This window comes from Eubalaena glacialis, chromosome 16 (assembly GCF_028564815.1).
Source record: "Eubalaena glacialis isolate mEubGla1 chromosome 16, mEubGla1.1.hap2.+ XY, whole genome shotgun sequence".
NCBI lineage: Eukaryota > Metazoa > Chordata > Mammalia > Artiodactyla > Balaenidae > Eubalaena > Eubalaena glacialis.
The window spans coordinates 29,772,992-29,786,573 of NC_083731.1; the positions used below are offsets into that span (position 1 = coordinate 29,772,992).

The following is a 13,582-nucleotide window of genomic DNA, read 5'->3' on the forward strand; positions in this document are numbered from 1 at the left end:
AGGGAAATAAATAATTTTTAAAATATTTTTTTTCTATAACATTTTGGTATGTTAAGATAAGTATTATAAAACAATAGTCATAGGAAACATTGTTTAGTAACTGCTTCTGGTTTACTAGAAAGCATTGTGGAGAAAAATTAAATACACATGAAAACCATATATAATTACTAACAAGTTTGATGAGAAGTAATCTTTAAAATTAAAGCCAAAAAAAAGAGTAGAAAATAGAACAGTTATCCCAGTTAGTGTACAGCAGCAATGTTCTGTTGACTGAAGAAACAGAAAAATTATGAGAAAAATTTCAATGACATACAGAAACAAAACAGGACAATAGCAGAATGGGAAGAAAATTTGCAGTTAATATAATACCTTTGTAGAATCCCAGTAGAAATAATAAAAGTAAATATAAGAGGGAATTTAGAGAGTAAGACAGCATGGGAAAATTTTCAGCCTTACTAGTAATTAAATGTGGGTGAAAGTTCTATCAAGGTATCAGTATATTTGTAAAAAGTTAGGACAAATAAATTTTTTCTCTTATGAAGTCCTGTGCTGGTGAGACTATGAGGAGAAAACCTACTAACCTTGTTTAAGTGAAATAGTTGAATTTGGATATATCAACTTGATAGAATATGGTTCTATCAGCCATGAAAAATAACTACATTTACATTTAATATCAAAGCAGATGTTTTTAAGTTTTTAAAATAAAAAGTCAGAAACCAAAGTATATATATACACTATGATGACAAACTATGTAAAATATGTATGCAAAAACCTGCATATTTTGAAAGAGAATATTGGAAGTAAAAATAATATTTAGGTGATAAAGTTATGGATAATCTGTGTTTTTGTTTTCAAATTCTTAGTGTTGCAGTGTTTTCCTTAAAAATACAGTAAAAGTTCAAAATATTAAAAAAAATTTTTTTGAGAACTGCTAACATTTGGTAATTATTAAAATTAATAATTGCATATTTGCATGTCTGTATTATTCTGTGAAGATATATCCTGGTTATTATATATTCTACCCTCTTTTTAGTGGATAATATAGAATTCTACCATTTGGATGTAGCATAATATAGTCAACCAATCCTTTCTCTATATATATTTTTAGATTTTCCCAATATTTCAGTATTTTAATGCAGCTGAAAATATCATTGACTATATTTTTATGTGTATACACAGTGATTTTTCCAGAATAAATCTTCAGGAGTGGAAAATTCTTAAGTCAAAGGAGAACACGTTAAGACTTTGCTAAAATTGCCAAAATGCCCTCCAGAAAGCTAATATCAGGTTGCATTCCCCACCACTAGTGAATAAGAGTTCCTTTTGCTAAAATTTTAGTGGCAGTAATGTGCTTATATATATATATATATATATATATATATAGTTTTTTTTTTTTTTTTGGCCCTTTAACTAAAACATATTGGCACTCTTGATTCCATATTAAGATTTTATGGGAAGCTTCTCGTATTAATCTTTTAATTACTAGTTAGAAACTTAAGTGGACGTAACTGGATAAATGCACTCCACACACACCCCTATGCCCCACCCCCCAAAGAAAGCCCTTCTAGATTACTGATTATGGAGTACACTTGGGGATTAAGTTTCATCCAAAGCTAATTTTCTGAGATGTTCCAAAAAGTAAAGTTTTTGGAGAATGAAAGTGATGTAAAGGATAGAAGAATTGTAATTTTAACAGAATCAAGAATTGATTATTTTAAAGCCAGGAAGACTAATTACATAGGATACTGACCTAAATGTTATGGAAATTTTATTCAAAGATAGTAGAAATAACTTAAAGATTGAAGATTATCTCTAAGTAACTTTGTATTTTCAGCCTAAGATTGGACATTAAGAAAATATGAGAGATTGTACACATTGTTGGGTGATTCATAATGATGCTCATGATGATTTTAACTGAAAAGTTACTTAATTTTTTCTAATGGATTGAAAGTACACTCATTTATATATTTGGGTTGTGTCGGGGAGAGTGATTTAAGACCATTTTCCACCTCGAGATTTTTATGACTTTATGAAATCTGTTGAGCCTGCGATATCTTGTAATGCAATATGGAATGTAAGTATTATGGAAGGACTTGCTTGCTCAGGGGCAACAAAGTGTTTTTTGATAACGTACTCATAGCAGATGGTTCCCCCGATTTTACAGATGAGGTTGAGGCACTATGAAAAAACTGGAACTAGATCCCAAATTGTTTGATTCCCTAGTCCACGGGATAGCTGAAAGGGTCATTGGTCACGACTGGCCCTCTGATGAAACTGAATGCATCTTGTTCTCTGTTCACAGTGAGCTAAAAGATATTGAGGATGGTAAAAGAGATAAAGAGTGTTCATGCTGGATATCAGTTAAATTACTCATCTTTTCCCCTTTTTGTTTCTGGAAAAAAAAGTATTTTCCCACTGGTCTTTGATGGGACTCTGTAATTTCTTATTTTGAAAGTTTTTCATTGGTAGGGGTTGGAATTTCTTATCTTCACTTCTGAAATCAAGTACAATAGGAATTGTAAAGCTGCACAGAAGTATTTATTGAACAATTCCATATTTTTGTTACATGCATGTACAGAAAGAATTTTATTAGAAAACAGATTTGTATAGACTATTTCTCAGTTGCTTTGCCTTTAAATCAGAAATCATTATATTATTTCATACCAGAAATTATTTCATACCAGAAATAATTATCTCAGTTTGGAATTTTGTCCTATAGAAATAGCTTTTTAAATAGGAAGAGTTTTTTTCTGTCATATATGATTCTTACTGAAAAGTTAAATAAGAAGGTAGGTGGAAATGACCCTAGGTTAATAAAAACACAAATACCTTGTAAATGTGTGGTACTTTTATGATGCCCAGGGACTGATAACTTAAAAAAGAACTTCTATGGGAAAAGTAGCTATAGTGACTCCACATACAACTGGATAGATACAAAGACATAGACTCAAGGCTGAATTTTAAAGGTGTCATCTAGAAAGACAAGATTTTGCAATTGAGTACTCATGTGAAGGAAAATAAAGCAGTATCTTAGAACGTTTTATTTTCACGTATCATAGAATGAAGAGAATATCTCAGGGATGACAAGCTTCCGTGAAGTTCTGGAGAAAATGCTGGTCATTGTCGTGCTCCCAGTCAGGAACAGCCTGAGGAGAGAAAACGAGCTCTTCTCCTCCCACCTGGTCTCCAACACTTGTGGATTACTGGCCAGTATTGTCAGCGAACTGACAGCATCAGCCCTGGGATCTGAAGTAATGTTACATTTTGATATTGGATAATGAGCACATGTTTAAACTCTCCACATTGTTTCTTTTTTCATATATTTTGGCTTTGTAGAAACTAATTTTTGTTAAGAAAAAACATTGAAGCTAGGCTGTTTTGGGGGTTTTGTTTTTTGTTTTTTTCTCTCCCTTCCTTATACCTCTTCTCTGCTCTTCTTTGCTTCCTCTCTCTCACCAGTTTACCCAGGATGTTGCAGTAATACAAAGCATACATTTTCCCCTCAACTGCCCCATTGCACAACCCACCACCATGTCCCAATAAAAGTAAAAATAGTTCTCACTGCTGGGTAATGAGAAATAGAAGTAAGACTACTAATGAATATGCGGTGTGGAAAAGGTAAAAGAGGTTCAAACCTTAGCTCTGCCAACTTGATTGACCCTAGACAAACACATATGTAAAATGGGAATAATAATTTTTATCTCACCTATATCACAAAGGTTTTTCTTTAATTGTCGTAAATTAGGTAACAAAAATTTTATCATTCTAATCATGTTTATGTGTATAGTTCAGTGGCATTAAGTACATCCACGTTGTTGTACAGCTGTTATTACAGAGTTTTAAAAGGATCAAATATTAATATGTTTGAGGAAACCACTTTGAAACATTTTAAAGTGCCTTTACATTTTTGTAAAGTAATTATTTTTCACCAGTTCACTGCCCTGCTCACTCTGTTTTATAATATATCTAAATGTTTTGACTGAATTTGGTGAATATTTCTATTTTTTTCCTGAAAAAGTAGATGGTAGATTGGTTTTGAAAATCATGTCATAATGTGAAATATCTTATATCATTCAAATGAATGTTTAATAACCAGGATGTACTGATTGACCCCAGGTCTCTCGTTTCTTGCAAAGGAACTTCTATTTTACTTTTATAATTCCTAGTCTTTGCTTTTACTTACTTAAACAGATTTATTTCAGAATCTATTCTCAATTAATCCATTCAGTCTACACTCATTACTGATTCATAGTGAGAGTTTAGCCTTTAGGATTTCTAAATGATTACACATACCTGAACAGATTTTAGTATCTCACCCTGGCCTAGGAGGTGAAGCCCTGGTCAGAACATTTTAATTTTCTTTTTCACTTATTCATTCAGCCTATAATATGCTTCCCTCTTGTACTAGACCGTGGAGGAGAAAGTTTATAATGCCTCAGTCCCCGTCAGAAATTTGCTATGTAGTAATCCCCTGTGAACTTACTTTTCTAATGAAAAGGAATGCCCCAAATTGCAAGTGCCTAATATACAACCTTGGGAGTTTCTAAAGGTCCTGTCTTAGATTTCCATATTTTTTTTTTCTCAGAGGAGTTTGTCATTCTTGCTAGAATCATAAACTTCAATTTTTTTTTTTTTTGGTACCCTTATGGAAAATCATCCATCTAATACATTCTTTTTTTTTTTTTTAACATCTTTATTGGAGTATAATTGCTTTACAATGGTGTGTTAGTTTCTGCTTTATAACAAAGTGAATCAGTTATACATATACATATGTTCCCATATCTCTTCCCTCTTGCATCTCCCTCCCTCCCGCCCTCCCTATCCCACCCCTCTAGGTGGTCACAAAGCACAGAGCTGATCTCCTTGTGCTATGCGGTTGCTTCCCACTAGCTATCTATTTTACGTTTGGTAGTGTATATATGTCCATGCCACTCTCTCTCTTTGTCACATCTTACCCTTCCCCCTCCCCGTATCCTCAAGTCCATTCTATAGTAGGTCTGTGTCTTAATTCCCGTCTTGCCACTAGGTTCTTCCTGACATTTTTTTTTTCCTTAGATTCCATATATATGTGTTAGCATACTGTATTTGTTTTTCTCTTTCTGACTTACTTCCGTCTGTATGACAGACTCTAACTCCATCCATCTCACTACAAATAACTCCATTTCGTTTCTTTTTATGGCTGAGTAATATTCCATTGTATATATGTGCCACATCTTCTTTATCCATTCATCCGATGATGGACACTTAGGTTGCTTCCACATCCTGGCTGTTGTAAATAGAGCTGCAATGAACATTTTGGTACATGACTCTTTTTGAATTATGGTTTTCTCAGGGTATATGCCCAGTACTGGGACTGCTGGGTTGTATGGTAGTTCTATTTTTACTTTTTTAATGAACCTCCATACTGTTCTCCATAGTGGCTGTATCAATTTACATTCCCACCAACAGTGCAAGAGTGTTCCCTTTTCTCCACACCCTCTCCAGCATTTATTGTTTCTAGATTTTTTGATGATGGCCATTCTGACTGGTGTGAGATGATACCTCATTGTAGTTTTGATTTGCATTTCTCTAATGATTAATGATGTTGAGCATTCTTTCATGTGTTTGTTGGCAACCTGTATATCTTCTTTGGAGAAATGTCTATTTAGGTCTTCTGCCCATTCTCGGATTGGGTTGTTTGTTTTTTTGTTATTGAGCTGCATGAGCTGCTTGTAAATCTTGGAGATTAATCCTTTGTCAGTTGCTTCATTTGCAAATATTTTCTCCCATTCTGAGGGTTGTCTTTTGGTCTTGTTTATGGTTTCCTTTGCTGTACAAAAGCTTTTAAGTTTCATTAGGTCCCATTTGTTTATTTTTGTTTTTATTTCCATTTCTCTGGGAGCTGGGTCAAAAAGGATCTTGCTGTGATTTATGTCATAGAGTGTTCTGCCTATGTTTTCTTCTAAGAGTTTGAATTTTTAACTCTTGTAGGTCTTTCAGACTTCTGCAGCCAACTTAGATAAGAAGCAGGCTCTATAATTAAAAAGATAGTTTCGAACCAAAATAAGTGCTCTGATCCTCTCTAATCAAAGTCTGTAATTAATGATGTTGTACTTGTGTGTGTGTGTGTATTTTCACATATTGACTGCCAAGTTACCATAACATACATTAGTGATATTCAGACTTAAGGCACAGAACATTTTCTGCAATGACGTCTTAGCTTGAAAACTCACAGATAAGAGGAAGGATGGTCTGACTGAAGAGGGGAACCTTGAGTCCGCCTCTTTCTTGAATATCCATCTGTCCAGCATTCCTAGTGTTCTATGTGTAGCATAGTTTGAAAACTATTGGTCTATAAACTATTGATGAAATTTTTGGTATCTCTTTGCAAAGTGAATGATAATTCATGCATATGTTATGACTGTGATAACTTACAAGTTTATAGTTCTGACATAAATTAAGTGAAAAGTATAGTTTAATATGACTAAAAAAATATACTGTCACATGATACTGATTTGTGAATGTAGAATAATAAAATCTGATTTTATTCTTTGTTAATCTCTTATTGGAATGTACCTTTAGGAAGGTTTAAACCCTCTTGTTAAAGGTAGGTTATTTTAGTGAACTTCCTAGAAACCTTTGGATAGTTTTGTTAAAGGTATATTAGTAACGCTCAAGTCCAGACTACTGATGTAGTTGCTTTCGTTGTTCACAGGTTGATGGGCTTAATTCTCTCCACTCCGTTAAAGCCAGTGCTAACCGATTCACAAAGACAAGTCAGGGGAGAAGTTGGAACACTGGGAATGGGTCCCCAGATGCAATCTGTTTTTCAGTAGACAAACCTGGAATAGTTGTGGTTGGTTTTTCTGTCTATGGAGGAGGTGGAATTCATGAATATGAATTAGAGGTGTTGGTTGATGATGTGAGTACCACTCTTACAGTGTTCCTCTTGCTGTGTGGGTTGTGTGTCAGGACATATCATCATTATAATGTACAGTACAGTGGTCCACATCCTTGAGGGCTTAGCAGATTAGTCATAGATGGAGGACATTAGAGAAATTGAAAGGAAGCGATTCTACATGATTGCTCATGTGCCATTTTGGATCGCTCTTGCCTCATGTTTTTTGCACTTCCTGGGAGGATTTTAAATGAAAAAAACTAGAAATTATATAGCTAAGCCTCTGATTATAAATCTTGAGTAAATTTTTTGCTTTTGTAGTATTTCAGAAAACAAGAACAATATTCAGACTGGTATTATTACCTGTATCAGTGATTAAGCAATTTTGTCAGAGTGCCAGTGGATGAGTCTTAGTAAAGATAGCGGTACTGACTGAATTAGCAGTATCTTGCTGTATCCACTATAAATTTTTTAAAGTGCCTGAGTTTTACAAAGTTTTATTAAAATGAGACAGACAGGTAGCGTATAAATAATTTGCTGGTAAATAACATTATATCTGTATTTTGCTTCTTTTGAGCAATTAATTTGAATTATTTCCTTACCTCATTAGGCTCTATAATTAGATATAGCATCCTTATGAAGAAGGGGGAATCATTTTAAGACAGATGAAAAAGCCTATTTATATGATATAATTTGTAGATGCCTCAGGAAATCAGATAAAAATGAACAGTTTTAGAGGACCAAAAATGTTTTCTTTAGTATGTATGGATAAATGCTAATGGATAATTTTATATGCAAGGAAATAAACTCTTAAAAACAATCATTGATAAGTCAGAATTGTTCATTTAATGAAATTAAGAGCATGTGGGTTTTGTTTTAATTAGAGTGAACATGCAGGGGATTCAACTCATTCTCACAGATGGACATCTCTAGAATTAGTCAAAGGAACTTATACAACAGATGATTCACCCAGTGATATAGCTGAAATCAGACTTGACAAAGTTGTTCCTTTAAAGGTAATTTTAACAGTATGTTTCTTTTGTAAATAGGATGTATTATTATGAGTTTACTTAAAAAATAGTGAAAAGTATTCCTATATGTAGTCCTTTAAATGTTTCTAGAGTACCAGCTATATTCCTGATACTGTACTGTATTATATTCTATTTTTGCAAAAGGTCTCTTCAAGTCTGGTATAGTGGAAAGTATCCATAGGTTCTGGAGTCCAACAAACCTGGCTTCAGATACCTGCTCCTCCAAATATTAGCTCTAAGACATTGGATATGTCATCATTTGCCCACTCTGAGGCTGACTTGTACATTGGGAAGGATAATACCTCCATTGCAGTGTTGTTCAGATTAAACTAAGGAATGGAATAAGGTACTTGCCTCCATGTCTAGCACAATATATTAGAAACTCAATAAATATTAGTTCCTGTTTTTCTTCTCCTGTTGTGCCAAAGCTCATGTAGAGAGCCAGTGGTCTTAACAGATCGTATTAAATAACTATTCAAGTTATTATTATTTTATATAACTTGACTGTCTCGCAGAAAATAACTATTTAGCAAAACAAATTTTACTTAACATTAAAGTAATAATTAATAGGGTAATTCTGAATCCAACTATAATAATTTTTATTATACAGCAGAACTTTGGATGAGGTAAGTTCATCAGTTACTTCATCAAAAGCATAAACGATACCAAAAAACAAACAAAAAGAAACCCATCATTATGAAGTTTATGTCATGGATCATTAGGCGCCAGTATCTATGTCTCACATTTTCTATATACAGTGAATCTTGTTTTGGACAACTTTTTCTTACGGATATTTTTTTTCCATGTCTGTGTGCCGGTCTATTTCTGTCTCTGAATGTCTCTCTTAAAATAAAAATATAATGGATTCACCATTATTATTTCCCATATTTAAAACTGTTTGAAAAGTTAAACTCATCAAAGGAAAATATTAATTCATGTATTTAAAATCTTTTATTATGGCTAATATTTTTTACAGTGTGATTAAGAACTAGAGGCAGGAACTAGAGCCCCACGGCCTGTATTTAAATCCTAGTTTCATCACTTACTAGCTGTGTGACTTTGGGCAAGTAACTTAACTTCTCTGTGCCGCAGAGTCCTCATCTGTAAAATAGGGATAATAATGGCACTTAACCTTATGAGGTCATTTTAAGGATTAATTTAATTAAAGTAAATTACAGAAAGTACTCAGGACAGTTTCTGTTAAATAATAAACATCAATAAGTGTTAGTTATCACCCTGTTTGATTCGTTAAAAAAACTCATTTAACCAAATTGTCTATAAATATGACAAATTCATTATACAGTTGACCCCGGAACAACGTGGGGATTAGGGGTGCTGACCCTCCTCGCAGTGGAAAATCCAAGTATAACTTATAGTCAGCCCTTTTTATACCTCCCTATACTGGTTCCGCATGTGTGGATTCAACCAGCCTCGGGTCGGGTAGTACCGTAATATCTACTGTTGGAAAAAATCCCGTATAAGTAAACCCAGGCAGTTGAAACCTGTGGTGCTCAAGGCTCAACTGTATTTGCCCAGTTTGCTGCTAGAGCTCGTTTTATATATCCTCTGTACATTATGAATAAATATAAACATGCCTTACATCTTTATCGTGAAGGAAAATGTTAAATATGCTGTGCGCTTGAGGAACTATGGAAGCCGCACAGCAAACGGAGATGGAGGAATGACCACGGTTCAGTGCCCTGATGGCGTGACGTTTACATTCAGCACGTGCAGCTTGAGTAGTAACGGCACAAATCAAACCAGAGGACAGATTCCACAGATCCTCTACTACAGGTAGGTGTGTGTATAGAGATCAGGGAGTTTATTCTACAGTGGTAGAACACGTGCAATTTACTACCAAGGTACAAAACGCTAAATGGGCAGTGATAATTGAATTATACAGCGTATCTTCATTGCACTTGCTAATTTGTATAAAAAGATCTCATTTTCATATGTAAATTCAGTGTTTACTTTAAAATGTTCTTTGTCATTATTTATTTAATATCTTTGAAATATTTATGTACTGGGCATATGTGCTGTTTGTTGTCACTTTTATAGTTTTGTGGTCTGCATTTTCAAATTTTAATGGAATTTATTCTTTTTTTTTTTAAATACCAAAAGTTAATGATCAAATTATCTCTACCAAAGTATTGTTGTTACCTTGAACCAGTTATCCAGTCTGCAAAATATTTTGGTGTCTGTGAATCTAGTCCTTGGAGCCCTAGAATATATAATGATGTGTTTCTAATATTTTTAACTAAAGCCATTCCTTAGGTAAACAGTAGAAAACAAAGAATTACAACAATTTTGAGTTAAAAAAACACTTTTAAGTATACATTTCTCACTGAGTCTGAATTTTTCTTTTAGCAACTTAGCTGGAATCGTAGGTAGTAGTGAGTACCGTTCACCACATTGGTCCTCAACCTGACTTGACATCAAATCACTGAAGTTGCATATCACTTTCAGAGGCTTACTGCTTCCTCTGTTTCCTTCGTAAACAGTCAAGAGGACACTGCCTAGGCAGTTAGTACAAAATGTTTTTCCCTAGATGTAGATGATCTGCTTTCTTTCTCCATGTAAAATAGAATAGAAATAGTAGGCATTAAATAGCTACATAGTGGCATGTTGCTGCTGAGATACAAAAACTTTCTAATCTTTTTACCCTAATGAAAAACCTTTTCTGTTATATAGCCCCACAGTAAACAGTACATTATTTGCTTTCTCAAAATGTAGATTGGAAACCATATCAGGCACAAAAGAAGAGTTACGTGTTTCGAAAAGCTGAAGAGCCCCTTAAAAGCATCTGCTGTCCAGACTTTATATCTTACACAAAATACAGTGTTTTTGATATTTCAGTATTTTCCACCAAGGTTTAAATATCTTCAGCTTTAAATTTTAATTAATTAAGTTTTAAAAGATTCAAATCACTTGACTATAAAAACCATGCTACTCTGATGGCTCCCAAGTTTATATCTCTAGCTTCCATCTCCTCTGAGCCCTGGAATGAATATCCAGTTCCCTCTGATATCTTCATCTGAGTGACAGTAATGGAGATGATGATGAGAGTTCCTGTGTACTGAGCACTTCCTTTATGCCACGCCGTGCTCTGAAGGCATTCCTTGTCTTAGCTCAGTCAGTCCTCACAGGAACTCCTGTGAGGTGGGCAGTTTCCTATCCCTCCTTTACAGATGAGTGGCTCAACATCCTGCCTGAAGTCTCACTCATAGTAAATTATGGTCCTGGGGTCTGTAGGCAGGAAATTGGACTCCAGATGAACTGCCTTTAACCACTGTACCACACACACATCCTCTTTACGGTTGGCTAATAGACGTCTTAGTGGTACTCGTCCACAGTGCTCCTCCCCATCCACAGGTACAGCAAACACCTTGGGGGCATTCGTGACATCCCTCTTTCCCTCACACTTTACGTCAGTAAGTCTTGGCAGCTGTACTTTTAAAATGTCCTACATCTGACCTTTTCTACCGCTCCCATAATTAACAGTCTAGACCAAACCATCACGCCGACCTGGGTAACTACCCGGATAACTGGATCTTAGAGGAAAGAGCTTCCAAACAAGTCTCCCTCCTTTCACTGCTGCTCTCCTACAGTCTGTCCTCCACCGCACAGCCAGAGTGACCTTAGAGAAATGTAAATCGTATCAAGTTCTGCCCTTGCTCACATTTCCCTCATAGCTTCCCCTTCCCATTCCAGGATAAAATGTAGTCTTTACTGTGGTGTTTAAACCTCATGTGATCTGACTCCTGTTTACCTTGCCCACCTGTCACCCTTCACTCTTTCTTCTTTCATTCTAGTCACACACACTCTTTCTCCTTTCATTCCAGCTCAAGGAACTCACAAGATGGGTGAGTTCAAGGAATAGGGTGAAGACATTCTATGTCTTCACCCTATTCCTTGAACTCACCCATCTTGTTCCTGTCTGAACCTTTATCTTACTGTTCTTTTTTTTATCTTACTGTTCTTTTCTCTCAGCTCAGATCTTTTTTTAACACAATTCAGGCCTTTGTTTAAATAGCAGTTCCATCATGATCTTATTTAAAATAACTTTGTGCCCTTATCGGGCTTTATTTTTCTTTGAAGCCCTATTACTCCTTAAAACTATATAGCTCTATATTTACTTTTTTTAACTTTAACTTTTTTAACTTAAGTGAGCTGTGATCCAGATATGATTCCTAGAGTTAGATCGTGTTTTACCCACGATGTAAAACGATCTCATGTGTTACTCATGTTATAGGAGTGAATTCGATGGAGATTTACAATCTCAACTTCTGAGTAAAGCCAATGAAGAAGATAAAAACTGTAGCAGAGCTCTCTCTGTGGTAAGCACTGTTGTTCGAGCTGCAAAAGACCTCTTGCACAGAGCTCTTGCCGTGGATGGTAAGACTTTTCTTTTACTTCCTTAATAGTGATATTTTAGATTCTTTATTCCCCAACTTATGCACAGAGCTACTGAAGAAGAACCATCTTGTAGAATCCCAGAGGGTTTTATTCATTATAGATCTACACATATACGTACATTAATTTGGGATCAGCCATACTCTCCATACACTAATGCAGAATTTTTTAGAATGTTCAGAAGTAATTATTTTATACTGTAGTTTTCTTAGTTAGCCCATTAAGAGAAAAACTCTTGATTAAACTGAGTCTTTGCTTCTTTTAGTAGTCTAAAAAAGCATTTTGTTTTCTCCTTTAGACCTGTTTTTCCTTCTGTGTGTTCTGTTTCTAGTAATAGTATCACCATTCATCCAAAGGTCTGGGTAATCCCAAACATCTCCCCAGATTCACTTGTCTCATTTGAGTTCTGTAAATTCTTCCACTGGAAGCTCTCCAGTTTGTATTCTCCTCTCTATCTGTTCTCCCATAGTTCAAGCTGCCATGGTTCAAGCACATGTCCTCTTTTTCATGGGTTGATAACATCCTAATAATCTCCCTGCCACCTTTCCCCCACTCCCCATCTAGTTATCTAGTCATCTTCCACACTGGCAGCAGAGTTACATTTACAAAAACATTACTGTTAGCTATAACATTTGTTCCTAAATGTAGTTGCACATCAGAATCACCTGAGAAACTTGCTGAAAATAAAGAATATTTGGTCCATCCAAACTAGGGGTTTAGGCTGAACTAAGAAACTATTGCCCAGCCTACTCTGATGCAACAGCAGATCTAGAAACAAGTATTTGGAAATAATTGGCCTTCAGTATAAAGGTCTTCATAACATAGATTCAACTTATCTTCCCAGCACCATGTTCGTGGAGAAATAATTAAAATGTCCATCAGCAAAGTGCTTTTTCCTTGGAAAAAATAGAAGGCAATATAGCTAATAACAGCAAACATTTTTGGAGTACTTAATATGTGCAGGCATTGTTCTAAGCATTTTACATGTATTAACTCACTGAATCACCACAACATCCAGTGAGGGAAGTATTGTTATCCTCTTTTACAGATGAGTAACCTGCACGCAAAGATTACGTAGTTTGCCTAATGACAGAAATATAGCTATGTGTTGCACCAAGATTAGTGGTTTAAAATCATGACTGTTACCCTAAGTTCTAATTCTGGCTCTGTCATCTTACAGGTGTATGATTTTGGATAATATACTTAAACACTGTGTGCCTTGGTTTCCACTTCTAAAAAGGGGCGATAATAAAAGTACCTT

The 13,582-nt window shown here is 35.0% G+C and overlaps 1 protein-coding gene across 4 annotated transcripts in view; it reads left to right on the forward strand.

Moving 5' to 3' along the window:
- MYCBP2 (MYC binding protein 2) overlaps positions 1-13,582 on the forward strand; it is a 268,376-nt gene that overhangs the window by 137,910 nt on the left and 116,884 nt on the right. For all 4 annotated transcript variants that reach the window (XM_061171161.1, XM_061171158.1, XM_061171160.1 and 1 more), the window contains 5 exons: positions 3,060-3,251; positions 6,695-6,901; positions 7,762-7,893; positions 9,524-9,702; positions 12,161-12,303. In XM_061171161.1, coding sequence (XP_061027144.1) covers positions 3,060-3,251; positions 6,695-6,901; positions 7,762-7,893; positions 9,524-9,702; positions 12,161-12,303 — 853 coding nt within the window. The remainder of the gene's footprint in view (positions 1-3,059; positions 3,252-6,694; positions 6,902-7,761; positions 7,894-9,523; positions 9,703-12,160; positions 12,304-13,582) is intronic.